This window comes from Apteryx mantelli, chromosome 30, assembly GCF_036417845.1.
Source record: "Apteryx mantelli isolate bAptMan1 chromosome 30, bAptMan1.hap1, whole genome shotgun sequence".
NCBI classification, from domain to species: Eukaryota; Metazoa; Chordata; class Aves; order Apterygiformes; family Apterygidae; genus Apteryx; species Apteryx mantelli.
This window is the reverse complement of record NC_090007.1, coordinates 795,141-810,759: the sequence shown is the minus strand read 5'-3', so window position 1 is coordinate 810,759 and position 15,619 is coordinate 795,141. Positions and strand designations below refer to the sequence as shown.

General features: G+C 57.8%; 2 protein-coding genes across 5 annotated transcripts in view; one reads left to right on the top strand and one right to left on the bottom strand.

The window, feature by feature from the left end:
• The window catches only part of SBNO2 (strawberry notch homolog 2), a 70,040-nt gene extending 61,586 nt beyond the window's left edge, over positions 1–8,454 (top strand). For 3 of the 4 annotated variants that reach the window (XM_067313049.1, XM_067313048.1, XM_067313051.1), the window contains 10 exons: positions 739–810; positions 1,337–1,445; positions 1,671–1,745; positions 2,122–2,265; positions 2,516–2,610; positions 3,152–3,244; positions 3,466–3,597; positions 4,103–4,179; positions 4,375–4,565; positions 5,044–8,454. In XM_067313049.1, coding sequence (XP_067169150.1) covers positions 739–810; positions 1,337–1,445; positions 1,671–1,745; positions 2,122–2,265; positions 2,516–2,610; positions 3,152–3,244; positions 3,466–3,597; positions 4,103–4,179; positions 4,375–4,565; positions 5,044–5,657 — 1,602 coding nt within the window. In that variant the 3' untranslated portion in view covers positions 5,658–8,454. The remainder of the gene's footprint in view (positions 1–738; positions 811–1,336; positions 1,446–1,670; positions 1,746–2,121; positions 2,266–2,515; positions 2,611–3,151; positions 3,245–3,465; positions 3,598–4,102; positions 4,180–4,374; positions 4,566–5,043) is intronic. The other variant, XM_067313050.1, reaches the window with a different exon arrangement.
• Positions 8,455–10,336: 1,882 nt separating this feature from the next.
• Positions 10,337–14,002, bottom strand: GPX4 (glutathione peroxidase 4). The gene is made up of 7 exons (XM_067312946.1): positions 13,899–14,002; positions 12,597–12,691; positions 12,138–12,282; positions 11,781–11,932; positions 11,504–11,528; positions 11,033–11,092; positions 10,337–10,619 (listed from the first exon to the last, which is right to left on the bottom strand). Exons 1-7 carry the CDS (start codon positions 13,971–13,973, stop codon positions 10,587–10,589), a joined length of 585 nt encoding a protein of 194 aa, XP_067169047.1. The 5' UTR covers positions 13,974–14,002; the 3' UTR covers positions 10,337–10,586.
• Positions 14,003–15,619: the final 1,617 nt, after the last annotated feature.

Here is a 15,619-nt window from a genome sequence, read left to right as displayed (position 1 = left end):
ACATTACACAGAATCACAGAATCGCTGAGGTTGGAAGGGACCTCTGGAGATCATCTAGTCCAACCCCCCTGCTCAAGCAGGGTCACCTAGAGCACATTGCACAGGATTGCATCCAGGCGCGTTTTGAATATCTCCAGAGAAGGAGAGCTTACACCCATCCTTTTCCAGAAAGCTAACAGAAGTATTAATGACCACAGTTTGTCAGTCAGTTTCATTTTTCTTTGTTTCTGATAAATCCCCAAATACTTCAGGAAAGTCTTAATATTCCAGAAAGTCACTGCTTGTCCACAGTGCATTCATATCCTGGCATCTTCTGAGACAAGATGGTTTTGGTTATCCTTCCTCTGGTAATTTGCAACAGCTAAAACTTAAGAACTAAAATACTTGTGAAGATGTATGTGACGTACAGCCTGCCTGCTGTATTAAGGTTTAATGTGTTGTCACATCTTAAGAGCTAAATGGCATGTGATGTCTCAGAAAGGTGTAGGAAAAAATAGCATTTTCAGTGTTCTGGATGTAACTAGGGAAACAGAAGAAATGTTGCTTGATAATCTCCAACAATCCTGTTAAAACCTGGTGGATGCTGTTGAGCTGGTTAGAGGCCATCATCTGAAATGCTCAGGAAACGTTGCTCACAGAGTTGGTTATTTCTCAGGATAATTGATCTCTGTTATGTTGTTACTCTGATTAGTTCCTCCTACTCTTCTGAAGAGCTTTTTGCTTGGTCTGTCTTCCTAGGGTGCCTTAACTCACGGAGACCGAAGAGCCACTGAATCCCGAGACCTCAGCAAGTACAACTTTGAGAATAAGGTAACTCGCAGCTGTTTGCAGGGAAGCTCAGCCAAGGAAGGGCTGAAACAGTTAGCAAGTGCCTCAGTAGAAACCGGGGGTACGAAGGTCGTTGCTGGCACCTACAGGCAGGATGTGGCCTAGCAAGCATCAGGCGTGCAGCTCTGCGGGTAGCGCAAGTACAGCATACAGAACCAGTTAATACCAGCACCGGGCATCCGGGTGCCCCCCTGGTGGGAGGCTCATGTTCCCGGCTTCCAGGGGGAAGCTGAGGAGGGCGCTTGGGTGATCTACCTCTGCCCTAAAGGGAAGTGGCGTCAGGGCCGGGGTGAGGGCTCGCAAGTTCCTGTACGCGGATCCCCTAGGGTTGGACAAGGCCCCTGACACGCGGCTTCCCCTCGGCACAGGCAGCTCAGTGGCCTTTGCTGGAGGCGATGGCTTTCTCTGCAGTGCCAGCAGAAATGCTGTGACATACTCAGTCCGTTGCTGGGCTGACAATGTAAGGTGCAGGGTTCGTCCCAGGCATGACTCTTGTCTCCTTTCACAGTATGGGGCTAAAGCACTAGACAAAGTCCTCTCCACTATCCTCAGCCACACAGAGAACAAGGTTCCTGTGCCCAAGAGCTATGAAAGAGGAGAAGCTTCATTTTTTCAAGGTAAGAATATTACCAGCTCTGGGGTTACTGTTGTGTCTTGCTGACTAGGTCTGTCTCAGGTTTGGGACACTTGAAGAGCTGAGCAGCAGGCTGGAGGGAAGACGGTGTGGGACAGGTTTAGCTGTGGGATAACGGGCATAGCTGGAGGGGAAGCAGCCCTGCAGGACTGTCGAAGGGAGGGGAGGTTCAATCCTAAAACTGAAAAGCTGCCTTCTGCCATTCCAGAAATGAAGCAAGGCCTCATCTCTGTGGGGATCTGCTGCAATCAGATGAAGTATGGCACCGTCTCGGTGGAGAAGGGTATGTGTCAATCTTTTTCTGCCTGTTGTGAGGGAGAAATGAAAGAGGCAGAGCTGCCATAGCCCCCTGGGTCCATCTGCACTGGAGTACAGCCTTGAGGGGTTCACTGTGCAGCTGATGCAGGATGCAGCCCTCTGACCGCTGGAGGAGCTGCTGTGGTGATCAGCCAGCACCACAGATCACATTTCCCCACAGCAGCCTGGCTTCTGCCTGCAGCCTGGACTAATGGGCTCTTGGGCTGCTCTCTTGCAAGTTAGTGCTGTGCTGCCATCCAGGAAAGGGTGGTGGTTGGGTGTTGAATGAGTCTCTTTGGGGATGTGCTGGTAGGTTTCATGCCTGGCTACACCACATTCTCTGATCCTCCATGCTCTTGCAGATTGCTCCATCACCAAGTTCCTGAACCGGATTCTGGGTCTAGAGGTGGACAAGCAGAACATGCTTTTCCAGTACTTCTCTGACACCTTTGACTACCTGATTGAAAAGGACAAGAAGGAGGGCAAATATGACATGGGCATACTAGGTAAGGAGAAAGAGGGGTGGCCAGACCTCTCCCTGCTGCACCCTTGAGGCTCCCTGCTCTGGCTGACTGGCTGTTTCAGCACTGTGCTGTGCCCGTGGCCCTCAGGTGCTGTGCTGTCCCAGTCCCACACAGCACAAATCCTGAGACTCCTTTGCAAGGAGAGGAGATGGCATGGACAGAGAATGAGGGCTGGTCTTGGACCTAATGCTCTAAACAAGGGCATGTGTTTTGGTTTTTCCTCCTGCTCCAGATTTAGCCCCGGGAGTGGATGAGATCTATGAGGAGAGCAAGGAGGTCTTCCTGACCCCTGGGCACCCGCAGGACGGGCAGGTCGTGTTTTATAAGGTAGGCAGCCCGCACAGCGCTCTCTGCAGTCCAGCCTTCTCCAGTGCATCCCAGTCTGGGGCTGTGAGCCCCTGGCTTCCTCCTTCCGCCCCGCGGCTGTTTATCATGTTTGTATCGCATTTGCCCTTGGTCATGGGTGGGTCCTTGGTGCTGGGAGTTAAGCAGAGGAGCTAAGGACAGCCCTTGTCCTGCCCTGAGGGCGTGGGGCTGCCATAGCCTGGAGCTCAGTCCGGCAGAGCATGTCAGCGCTGCACTGGCCTCTCTGGCCCTGCCTTCACCCTCTTCACCACCTTGCATGGTCTCCTGGCTGCAGCAGGAGGGCTCAGGGCTCTTAGTCCTTGGAGCTCTGCTCTCCTGGGAGACGGGAGCCCTGGGGCCCTCTGGACTCTGGTCCCGCCCGTGGCAATGTCCTTGAGGTACCAACAGCGCCTGTTTCTTGGCTGCAGCTGCACCGAGTATGCGTTGGGGTGTGATTTGTGGGACAGACTGAGCTTATCCTGCGCTCTGGAATTACAGAATCCTCTTGTTTGTCCCTGTTTAGATCAGTGTTGACAGAGGCTTGAAGTGGGAGGAGGCTTATGAGAAGTCACTCAAACTGACGGGATCTTTCGACGGGTTTTACCTCTCCTACAGGGTAGGTCCCTGGGCTCTGCCAGGGTGGCACCCCAGTCTGGAGAATGACTCCAGCAGATGGTGGTCCGCTGTGACTGTCAAAGGCCCTTGGTCTGTGTGTGACCTCCTACTGGGGGCTGGAAGATGCCCCCACTGTGGGAACAGGGAGGAGGGGGTTAGTTCAGAGGAGTCTGAGCTTGGGAAGAGAAGCTGTGACTGTAACCACCAGCCCTACCCCAACAGATGCGAGGAAGCAAACACACCTGTCTGCTGGCAGAGCAGAGCCGCGGGAAGAACTTCATCCTCTACAAGCCAAACATTGGGAAGCAAAGCCAGCCTGAGAGCCTGGACAGTCTGCACAAAAAGTACCAGCGGGTAAGTGCAGCCCTCCGGCGTGACAGGAGGGAAGGGCCTCTTTCTCTGTGCGGGCTTTGCCAAATGGTGCCCCTCCATAGCGCAGGCGCCGCCTTCCCTGGGCACACACGGTTCGGCCCCAGCCCCAGGCTAAGCTGCCCTTCCCTGCCGGGTCCCTGCTCCTGCGACCGGCTCACTCAGACAGGTCAATGTCCCCTGGCGCCCCTGGGAGAGCACGAAGCGTTTGTCCTCTCACTCCTCTGGCAGGCAGGGTGCTTAGCACCGTGCTACCTGGCTTCCTCACTGGCCCTGAACCCCCTCCAAAACAAGAAGAGTGGGGGAAGCAAGCGTGAGGATAAATTGTGCTTTGGAAGGACAGTTACTGAAAGCTCCTCGTAGTCCTGCTGAGGGTCTGGCAGAGCTGATAGCAGCACCCAGGTGTCCTGACTCCCAGCCCTAGGTTTCAACTCTCAGCTGCACATTGGGCAATGGAAAATCTCTACCTCTGTAATGGTTTCTTCTGCAGGTGCTGCCTGAGGAGGCCAAAGAGCACTGGGAGAGCAGTTACCACTTCTCCTTGAAGAAGTGTAACCATGCCGCCTGGTAAGAGATGTGCAGCCCAAATCTGCCCTGCTTTCAGAGGGGAAGGCTGGTCCTGCCCTCCCCGAGGCAGAGCCCTTTGCGGCTGGCGCTGGGGAGACAGCAGGGAAGGGCCATGCTGGGGAGGCTGCGGCGGGGTCCTGCTCTGCCGTAGGAGCCCATGCTGACTCAGGTTGTTTTCCCCCACTCGGACTGAAGGAACAGGAGCTGCAAGCTGATCCAGGAGGGGAAGGAGTGCTTCCAGGGCATGCGCCTGCGTCACTACTACATGCTGTGCGGGGCCCTGCTGCGGGTCTGGAGCAAGATCGCCAGCATCATGGCAGACATCACTAACACCAGCTACCTGCAGATTGTCCGCCTGAAGACCAAGGAGAAGAAGAAACAAGTTGGTGGGTGAATAGCTGGGAAGGGAAGGGGCAGGGCATGTTAAGAGAAGGAAGAAGGGATCCAGCTGCCTGCTTCCAAGAATCCCCTCGTAAACATGGCTAGGTGCCGGGCAGAATCACCCGCTGCTCAGCTGATCCCATGGGAAGGAAGGCAGCTGGGGCTATCCCTACATGTTTGTTTGCGCCCAGTGGTGGTACATCTCCTCTGGGCACCAGGCGTGAGGGTGCCAGCCAGGCCTGAGCTGTCCGATCCTTGGCTGCGAAAGCGGCACTGTTGGTGCATGGTACAAGCCTGCCTTGGAGCTGCCTTTGCTCCAGTTGCAGCCCCGTCTCCCTGCTCCACAGCCCAGCCAAGAGGTGGAGCAGGCAGGGAGCGTGCTAGGCAAGCGGGCCCCAGACTGAGGTGCTCTTGCTTGTGCCTCTGTCCCCCCCAGTTCCCTTCTCAATGTGCTTTGGGGACTGACCCACCTTCCTCTCCTAGGGATAAAGATCCCCGAGAGCTGTGTTCGTAAGGTGCTGGAGGAGCTGAAGCAGATGGATGAAAACGTGAAGCGGAAGCACAACCAACTCCTCCTGGCCCAAGAGCAGAGCCTGCCGTTCTCCCTGCCACTGCCCATCCTGGCACAGCCCCGGGACCTCACACAGGTGGGGCCTGGGATCTCCTTGTCCAGGCACTCCCTGCACCAGGACGAGATCCTGGACCTGACCTACAGCCCTCCCAGCAACAGCATCCCCGACATGGCGATGAACCCAGAGCCCGGTGCTTTGTGCTTCCCCTCGGAGCCTGTTCTCCAGCCACACCAGCAGCACAGGTTACCCTTTGGCTTCAGCCACCCTTCTGCCTTCAAAAGCCCAGCCCCAGTCCTGGAGGGGAACATGCATCTGAGCTCCCCCCTGCATGAACATTTGCCTCCCCCTCCCCCTGGATCCTTGCAGACTCTGAAGCAGCAGCAGGAAGACTTTGTCCAGCAGAATGGGAATATCAATTTTAGAAAGGTACTGGAAGAGATGTTTAATGTGGCCCCCCAAGAGAACATGCTGTCCCAAGAGCGCCAGAGCGTCATCCATTTCAGTGGGCCTTTCTCTGACTTCTGAAAGCCAGCTGAGCCCAGCATGGTGCTGGGCAAACCAGGCGCTGCTCGACCGCTGTGGATCTGTATCCTTTGGTGCAAAGATGGGAGTTGGGGAGCCTTGGCTTTTCTACTGGTTTAGACTGATCCACTTCTGTTTTTGAGGGGAGAAGAAAGAAAAAACTATAGTTCCTTAAAGCAAAGTTTATTTATATATAATATACAGTCACCCATGTATAGATTTGTATATAACATGCGCTTGGGAGGAGTTGAGTGCTGCCAAGCTCAGCTGATTTGGACTGATGGTCTCTGCTGTGTCCAAGTCCTGCTCAAAGGTCAGTGCCCCTGTAGGACAGAGGGGAGACACCCCCTCCTCTCCATGCTTGTCCCCCTGTAGACTACTGAGTTTTCCAGGCTGGGTTATCCCTTCCCCAGCCCTCCAGCCCAGAGGTCTGCAGCAGTTGCTGACTGCACTGGTTCATTACTGAACTGGGCAAGGTCGTGTCTGGTCTCAAAACAATCTGGTGACCAGAGCACTGGTCCATTACTGAAGTGGGAGAGCCCAGTCTGCTCCTGACAGCTGCCTGACCAAGCTGTATCTGCGTTGGCTGGTGCCAGCTTTCCTCTTGGGCTGCACCAGCCCTGCTGTGCACCTTGAGGCTGCTCTGAACACTGGGCGCTGGAGGGCTGAGTATGAAGGCAGAGGTGAAGGGGAAGGTAATGACGTCCCGGAGTAGCTGGGAGCCACTGAGTTAGTGCCAACTGTGCAGGGTTGAGCAGACTCAGTTGGGAGAAGCAAAACTGACTGCTCCTGCTCTGTGCCTTCCCTGGGAAGGGATCCTGACACCTCTGGGGCTGCCTGAGCTCTGTAGGAGAGGGCAGAAGCTGTCTGCCCCAGTGCTCCGTTTGTCAGTATTGTGCAGTGAGCTCAGTCGTGCTGGGACCACATGGAGGATTTCCTGAAGCAGAAGGGCCATGCGTCCCTTCAGCTTGTCCCATAGCCCCTGGCCAGCCTGCACCTCAGCCCCACACGTCGCTGCATCTCTGGCTGACCATGCTTTTTCTAACTAGCTATCATGTAGTGTCCTTCTGGCCATCTCACTAGTCCTGTTCTACATGGCTTGTCCTTGGCTGGGCCATGGACACAGACCTGGGCATCTGGATCTCGGCGATCCAGCCCACCCACCACTGATCTCAGTGAGAGCCACTGCAAGGTCCCAGAAGGGCCAAGGTCCCTGGCGAGCACCAGGGTTGTGCAGTATTGCTGCTCATGCTGCAAATCCAGCCTCCAATACCAAAGAGCAAACATCTGCTTTGCAAAGCACTGCCCCACACCACCCAACTGCCCGTGCAGCAGCGGGTCAGGCCAGGAGCGGCTGGGTGGGCTGCTTTCTCTCCAGGACATGTGTAGCCTCCAGCCACCTCTGCCACCATCCATGGGCTGCTGTTTCAGAAGCGTCTCAACCTCGGCAGGTCCCGGGGAAATTGTCCTTTGTTTTCTTTTTTAAACAAAGGAGTCTGGCAGGAAGCTGCCCACCGGCAGAGATACTCTGGGCCCTGGCAGCTCCTCCGCAAGCCTCCCTTCTGCTGTGCTTCTTTTCTCTGCCTTGAATCATCTAGATATTTCCTGGAAGCAGCATCAGGATATTTTCCGGGGAAGGACTTGAGACCTGCCCTGTCCGGCCTGGCCCTTCCTCGGAGAGGGACCTGGGGAAGGAGGCCCAGCCTGGGAAGTGGCCTCTTCTGAGGTCCCCCCATGCCCTGACAGGTCGGTCTGGAAGGTGCCAGCACTTTACGTGTGCCCGGTTGACTGCCCACCTCCAGGCAAAGAGCCTTGACCCTCCGGCGGCAGAGACCAGCCGAGTGCCCGGTTTGCCTTTGGGAAGCGCTTCGAATCAGTCCCAGCAGTGTTAGTGCTCCCGCTGAGACGGGAGCCGCCTTCCCGGTGCGTTAGACCACGGCTCGTTTTGGAGGTTGGCCTGGCTGTGACCCTTTCTCTTTGTTTTGGGAGCTTATATTTACCCCACCTTCCCCCCAGCCGGCATCTGCCTCCTGCCAGCTCTTCCTCCAGCCCGGGAAGAGCTGTGGCAGGGCCCAGGGTGTCCCTGCAGCCAGGGCTGCTCGGGGGCAGCATTTGACTAGCATTCAAGGAAAGCTCCTTACCTCAAAGTAGACACCAAAGATCAGAAGTCCTCCCCGGCACTTTTCTGGACAGAGCGCCCCGGGGCGGGGGGTTCCCCCAGATCCTGGGCATCACCCCTGTCTCGTGGTGACACAACAGCCTTTTCCTTGTCCCGATCAGGGCCCCTTCCCCCAGCCCCGTGTGATCCTCTATTTAAAACGCTTCCCAGTTCACAACACTCGCGGAGAATCCGGAGGGGCCCGTCGGCTCCGGCTTCGCCCCGTCCTGGTTCATTCGCTTGGCGCTTGCTGAATTCTCGGCACCAAAACAGACGCCAAGAAAACCCATTTCAAAAAGGCTTAAACTCAGGAATAGCGACAAGGTATTCTCGCTCCAGGCACCCTCCGCCAGACGCCTCTCCCCAGGGAGGAACCAGAGCGCCGTTACCTGGAGTCTTATCTGGTGGCTTTGTTGATGTTACTTTTAAAATATATGCAATTCTCCCTCCCTGATCTCTGAAAAGACAGAGAGCACCTTCAAAGAAATCCTTCCCTGCCCCGATCCTGTGTTTTTGTCAGGGTTAATAATATGTAACGATATCTTTTAACTAAATTATTATGCAGTTGTCCTACTGATTGTATGTATTTTTAAATGAGTCCCTTTTTTTCCTCCCTTAAAACTTTTTGTTAGCACTTTTTAATCCGCTTGTTGTTTGCCTTTGTTTTTCTATGTGTATTTATAATTAATTGAGATGTATATATGTAAAGAGATTTTTTTAGAATATGTGCCTTTGACTAATAATTCCTAAATTTTCTACTTGCCTCAGAAGGATAATTTTTCATTCTGCTCAGTAAAAATGGAAAGGAAGCCACATACAAGATTTCTGCAAGTCCCAGCTCTGTCTGTCTGTCTGTCCGCCTGTCCAGATGTATAGACTTGCCCCAGGATCCCGTCTGTGGTACAGGTCAGGTGAGGGGATCCAAGGGCCAGGGTCCCGCTGACAGCTGGAGTTTGTCCGCCGTGTCCCTGAAACGGTGGGGGTAGTTCAAGGACTGTTGTCCCAAGCAAGTGTCGTTCTCCGGGGTGGAGATGGGGCCCTGCCGTGCTGAGGGGGATCCTCCCAGGCGCCAGCTGAGCGTGGAAGCCTGGCTGGACCCTGGACCCTGACTCAAGCTGCTCCCTGCACTGTTGCTTTCTCTCCTGGCTTTGTTGGAAAAAAATGTGGATAGTAGGAGCCAAAGTACAGGCCCAGTCCTCCAGCACGAGCTGTTTCTGCTTAGTCACATGCTGTGGCTCCACGCGATCTCTTCTGCCCAGGCAGTAGCAGTTCTCTTTATCCTAGTTGGAGATGGGCCTGTGAGCCAGGGGCGCTGGTAGTGCTGAAGCAAGTCATACCTCGCCCTTGTGCAACCGCGGCTGGGGCTTTCGGTGCTGCCAAGGGAGCTATGGGGCCGCGGAGAGCCGAGCGGTCAGGCAGGCCAGAGCACAGTCCCCTGCCGCTGCTGCGTGCCTGGCCGGCCAGCCGGCCGGCGGCAGAGCGCTCCCCGCATTCATGGGGAGGGTTTAGCGCGGGGTCGCCGCGCCAGACTGGCAGGAGGAGACTCCCTCGAGTCCCAGCCCGGGAGCTGCTCCCCGCTCTGCTCCCTGACTCTACCCTTTGCCACACAGTATGGACGGGGCTCCCCGTGCCGGGCCCCGGAGGAGCTGGGTTTGGTTTGATCACTGCGGTGCCGAGGGGAGGCTCAGCACCCTCCCGGGGCAGATGAGGGGCAGGAAGGCTGCCTGCCTCTCACGCAGAGCACCGTGCAGCACAGGCACCTGTGCAGGCTTCCATAAAACTGGCTCTCCCACCGCCTGCGGGAGGTGCCATCTCACCGTGGACTCGGTTGGACAACGCTGGACTGTTGCAGGCACCAGCTTCGCTGAGATGCTCCGGGAAGGCTTGGATGCTCCCGTGCACCTGCACACCACCTTGGACAAGGCTGCTGTACAAGGTATTTTGCGACATCCCAACACCACTTTTTTCTTTTGTGTTAACTGCTTCTGGCCATAGCTTACACCACTGCTAGAAGAGGCTGCTCTGCTGCCCTGCCAGGCCCAGGAGGTGCATTAGGGGTGCTGGTATGTCGTTGAGCACCCAGGGTTTTTTGCCTATAATCTTGCTTGCTTTCAGGCCCCAACCCAGTCTCACTCCAGCAGAGAGAAACTACCAGATCCTGTAAGCTCCCTGTTGGTCCATGAGGAAGAGGGATCCCATCTGCCTTCAGGCAGGAGGACCAGGTCCCCACCCGTGGCCCCAGAAGGGATACACACAGATACACACACTTCCACACACTGTTTTGTCCTTTCCCGTATGAGCCCCTCTGATGCTCCAAGTGACCCAGGATTGCGTGTAATTCCCCCATCAGCACTAATGAGGATTATCCCTGCTGGGCTCAGCTCTGGTGAGCTGAGGCAGGAGTTGCATAAGGTCTTAGCTCCCCCACAAAACCCTGGTTTCTCCCTGCTCAAAGGGCAGCAGATCCAGCCCCAGGAGAGCAGCCCATCCACCACCCACTGCCACACCAGCCAGACAAGACCAGTCATTTCCAGTAACTTTATTGCAATGGGGCAGCAGATGCTGCTTTGTGACTATAGAGAAGGGCTGCCCAGCAGAGGCCACCGGCCCTGTGAAGCCTTCCTCCAACAGGTGCACGCCAAATCTTCAGGTCTGCCTCACCAGCAAGCTGGCTTAAAGACAGACCGTCATTGGGGCTGGATGAGAAGACTCCACAGGGAGCAGGAGAGCCAGCGCTGGGCAGAAGGGACAGCACAGTGGTGAGATGAGCAGGTCTACAGATAGTTAGGCAGGTCCTTCTCGATCACCTGTGAGGAAGAAGGGAGCGTCACACCGCGAGCATGTCACTGCCCCAAGAATGTGCGAGAACCCTCCTCCACCCTGTCCCTGAAGGACGCCATCCGAGCAGGCTGCCCTCGGTTACAGCGCTGCCAGACCCACGTCCCTCCCTGCCGCCACAGCCACCCCCTCTGTGTACAGAGCGCGGCGCCTCTGCTTCCCCCAGCCAAGGGAGGGAGAAAACATAGCAGTGCAGCGGAGCCTCCTCTGGAGCAACACTCCCCCGCAGGCAGCCCCAGCACTGCTGCCTTCAGTCGCAGGTGTGATCCGTGAGAGCAGCTGGCACCACCACGCTTCCCCCCTTCTCCTGTAGCTCGGTGCCGTAGCTGGAACTGATGGCCAGGCAGAACAGCAACACGAACCACCCCGGCCGGAGACTTACGTAGGGATCTTCCATGGGACTGTATCTCTTCACAACTTGGCCCTCGCGGTTAATGAGGAACTGTGGAAGTGAAGAAGCACCCAAGTGAGCCTGGCAGCAGCTGTAACATTGGCGCTCTGCAGCCCAGGGCTCTGCTTACAGCAGGGGTAGGCTGGGGGCAGATCCTGCCTATGGAGAGGAGCTGGAGGCCCTGGCAGCCCTGCTCGCAGCTCCGCTTGTTACTGCCTTGCTGGGACGGGGCTCGAGATCACACAAGCCAGAGGCTCATAAGGGTCCCCAAGCACAGGGACCAGGACAGAGCAGCTGGCCCTTGGGACTCTCCTACCCCAACAGCTGGGGTAACCGCACAGAGCAGAGCCTACACACACGGATCCCTTCTCCCTGCAACGCTTCAAGCACTCCCCACCACCCAAAGGGTTAGGGTTTGACCATAACACAGCCAGAGCCCAGGAGAAGGCAGACATATCCTACCTTAGAGAAGTTCCATTTTATTGCACTAGAAGAAGAAAAGACAGAAGTGAGACTGTGATGGAAGAAAGTCCCCTTGCTGCAGCCAGGCCACCTGTTTCTATCAGCCTTGGCCTCACTGCCCAGCTTGGATGGAGCAGCCCAGAGCCCACCCCTCCCTCCCTCCCCACTGCAGGGCCACCTGGCAGGGCTTGCTGAAGTCTCCTCTCGGCCCCACGGGCTGTTCCAGCAGCGCCAGGCAGGTTGGGGGGTTTCTACAACTCCCCTTTCTCACACTCACTTGCCCAGGGTGCCTCTTCCTGCGGGCTGCGCCTTCATCCACGTCCACAGCGGAAGGGCATTGTCCCCATTGACATTGATCTTACTGAACATGTCAAACTTCACTCCATACTTCTCAGCAAATGCCTTAATCTGAGCATTGTCCCCTGGTTCCTGAGGAAGGCAAAAGACAGGGCACTCTAACATAAGCCTCTTCCCCTTTAGCACAGAAACTCCATGGCTCTGCTGGCACGCAGGTGTTGTACGGGCTCCTCTCGTGTACTGCATGCAGAGCCCGGCCAGCCAAGCAGACCCTCGAGACCAAGAGCTGCCCTTGTGTGGGGCTCCAGGGCAGCCTTCACCCCGTGCTCCCACATACCTGTTTTCCAAACTGGTTGCAGGGAAAGGCTAGGATGCGTAAACCCCTCTCAGCGTATCTGGCGTACAAGTCAACAAACTGAGTGTAGTTTACGTCTGTTTTTCCTCATTTTGAGGCCACATTGGTGATGATGCAGACAAAGCCTCTGGAAAGATAAAGAATCGGAAGCAATTCCCCTAACAAGACTAGGCAGGTCCCTCACATATCCTCTGTGAAGGGGAAGCAAGAGGGGAAGGCAGCCTGTAAACAAGCTGATTTCTGCATAAACAAGCTGCTTTCTACGGAGCCTCTCCCATGTTACACAAGCTCCCTCTGTAGCTTAGTCATTGTTGCCTGGCACAGCTATTAAGAACCTTTAAACAGCGCTCCCCCCTCCAGGTCCCAAGGGCATCACCTTCCCCCCCACACTCACATACTGCCTTACCAAGGACAAGCGGATTCCACGCCGTTCACTCCTACCTGTATTTCTCCAGGGAGACAACGTTGCCATCTATGTCTTGGGCATGGAAGTCGTAGATTGATTTGGCAGTGTGCCAATCGTCCGCTTGGGCACACTGCAAGAGAGCCCAGAGCTGCCATCAGCTTCCCTCCCCAGCAATCCAGGCAGCATGTCCTCTCCGGGTTTAGGTGAGCTCAGCCCCAGCAAGAGACCAGCAGTGAGTCATGTCACAGCAACGGTTTGCGCCTGCACCCCTATGCTGATGGCTCGCTGTCTCCATCCCTCCCATCCGTAGCAGCACCCCTCTCTACTCGTCGCTCCCCTCAGGACTCGTGAAGCAGAAGCTGAGTGTGCCCAGAAGGGCATACATCACTCACTCCGGTGGCTCCCTGCTGTCACGTGCCCCAGATGATCCACATGCTCCGCGTTAGCTGCTCCACCCCCAGCGCCACGGTAATCCAGCTAAATTACAAATTTCTCAAGCTATAGTTTAAGTCCTCTTTTCTCCCATGCAACACAACGTACGACTTGCGCACTGCTGGTGTTGCTCCCTGCTAGGTCTCACAGCCCCATGGCTCATCCTGGGCGCTTCAGCTGCTGGAGGAGCAGCCCAGGCAGAGCTTTGGCTTCCAGAGCCTTCCCCCACCGCACCTCTGCCAGCATCTCCTCGCCCTGCGCAGTTAGGGCCGGACAAGTACAAAATTCGACGCTTAAGCACGGACCCCTGCAGTACGTGTCCCACTCGCGGGGACACCCCGCTCCCTCCGTCGGGCGGCAGCGGCTCCCTGGGGAGAGGGGTCCCTGCAGCAGACGGAACGTCCCGGCCCTCTGCTCGCCGGCCCACGCCGCCGCCGGCTTCGCCTCCGCCGCGCGAGCGCTCTGGGCGAGCGGCTCCGCTCCCAGCGCCAGGCCCCGGCCGCCGCTCTCCTCCCGGCGGAGGGAACTCAGCACCCGAAGCCAGCCGCATTCGGCCCTTTCTTTGGCACTGGGCTGGCAGCTGCTGCAGGTCCACCTCCGCGCGCGGCAGCGCGACCTGGAGCGAGCGGGGCGGCCCCGAGGCGGCGGGGCCGGAGGGCGCCTCCCGCCGCACCGGGCGCTGCCACGAGGCGCCTGGCCCGCGCCGGCCACCGTCCCGCGGCGGCCCCGCACAGCGTCACGTGCGCGCGGGGGTCCGCCAAGGGCGGCCGCCGCTCTGCCCCGCGGGCGGGCCGTCTCTATGGCCACCTCACCGAAGGGCCGTTACGCGCTTCGCCCCCTCCGCCCTCCCGGGGCTGAGGCGGGTCGACACCGGCCCCGGAGCCCTCCGCCCCCGCCGCGCTCACCATGTTCCCGCTCAGCCGCCGCGCTGCCGCCGCCCCGCACAGCAGCGCCCGCCGCGACAAGTGACCCAAACCCATCGCGCCGTCGCCACTGCCCGCCCCGCGGCCCGCCCCCCTCCGGCGGCACGGCCAATCAGCGCGCGGAGGGGCGGCACGGCCCCGATGATGGACGGCGCATCTGGCCAATAGCAGAGCAGGCAGGGAGGCGGTGGGGCCGCGGTGGTTGTTTATCGGTTAGGCGGGACGGACCACGGCGGGGGGCGGGGGGGGGGACAGGGACGGACCACGGGGCCGAGGGCGGGGGGGGACAGGGACGGACGGACCACGGGGCCGGGGGAGGCCGGGGGTCCCCGCTCACGTGGCCGCGCCGGTGCTCGGCGCTGCAGGCGCCGCTGCGGGGCTCGCGCGGGCCTGGGGCGCCAGCGGTGGCTGCTCGGGTCGTGGTGAGGGGCTGGTGGCATCCGTCACGGTGCAGGGCTGGAGCACCGCTCGGCGCGGGGCGGAGGGTGCCGATCGCTGCACCTCGAGCCACGCTGCCCGGGCACCTGCAGCCGCCTCTTGGCAGCCGGGTGCGGGCCGCCGCGGGCGCTGCCTGCTCGCGGGCCAGCGGGTTTGGGGAGCATCCCTGGAAAGCAATTTCCAGCCCTGCGACTGAGCTGTGGCTGTGGGGACGCGCTGTGACGACGGACGGGATCATTTTCCAGTGGCTGCTCAGTGCCTGGATCCGGGGGTCACCGGGAGGAGACGAGGCTGCAGACGAGCATCTCCCGCTCGCCACAGTCTCTCAGCTGCTTTCGGTCCTGGTCTCGCCTTGTGGTTCCCCACGGACGGCCGCCGACGCTGCCGGCTGTCGAGGACAATTCGTTGTGGGCCATTAATGTTAGACCAGCTCTTGGGAGCTAAAATCTCTCGTCTCGCTGCTGGGTGGAAACCACAAAACTTGAAAGGTCCCGCCGAAACGAAGGGAGGCACGAAGCGTGGCTGAGCCCACGCCGCGGGGCTGAGCTCCTGCTGCCCGTGTCCTGTGAGGCAATTTGTACGGCAATGCAAGCACTAAAAAAAGTGAAAGAAAGGGGAAGAAAGGGGCTCTCCAGCTGGGATAACGTGGGAGAAGGAGAGATTAAAGGAGATAGATCCCTGACCAATGATTTGTGTCTTTTTTTAGTGCTTTGTTAGGCAGGATTAATGATTGCTTGTGACTGGAGTTAAAGGCGGCAGGAAAAGAGCCTCAGCAGGCGGATTGTTTGCAGAGGGTTGGATTTCTGTCTCTGCCGGTGAATCTTGTGTCTCCATATTGAATAATATCCCCCTTCAAAGGAATTTTCTGTCCGATCTATGTGAGAAATTGGTAGATACTGCTTTCAGCAGGTTGTGGCACTTTGATGTGTCCTGGGGTGAGAAATTCAGAGCTGTAATTCAAACCATCAAAAAAAAAATTGCCCCTGTGCCGTGCTGCGAAGGAGAAATGCCCTTGGCTGCGGCTAAGGAGCCCCCGCCGTCGGGGCCGTCCCCGCCGGGGATGTCATTGTCACGAGCCCTGGCTTGAGACCAAGCCATTGTGTTGCAAGGGGATTTGTTCTGGTTTTCCCTCCCTGATTCCTTGCCACACTGTCCCCAGCTGGGGGGGGGGAGGGGGGACATGGGTGCGGTGACAAGTGGCTGCGCGTGGCCGGAGGGGGAGCGGGCAGCCCCTGTGCTGGGGCCTGGGCATGCAGGGCCGGTGG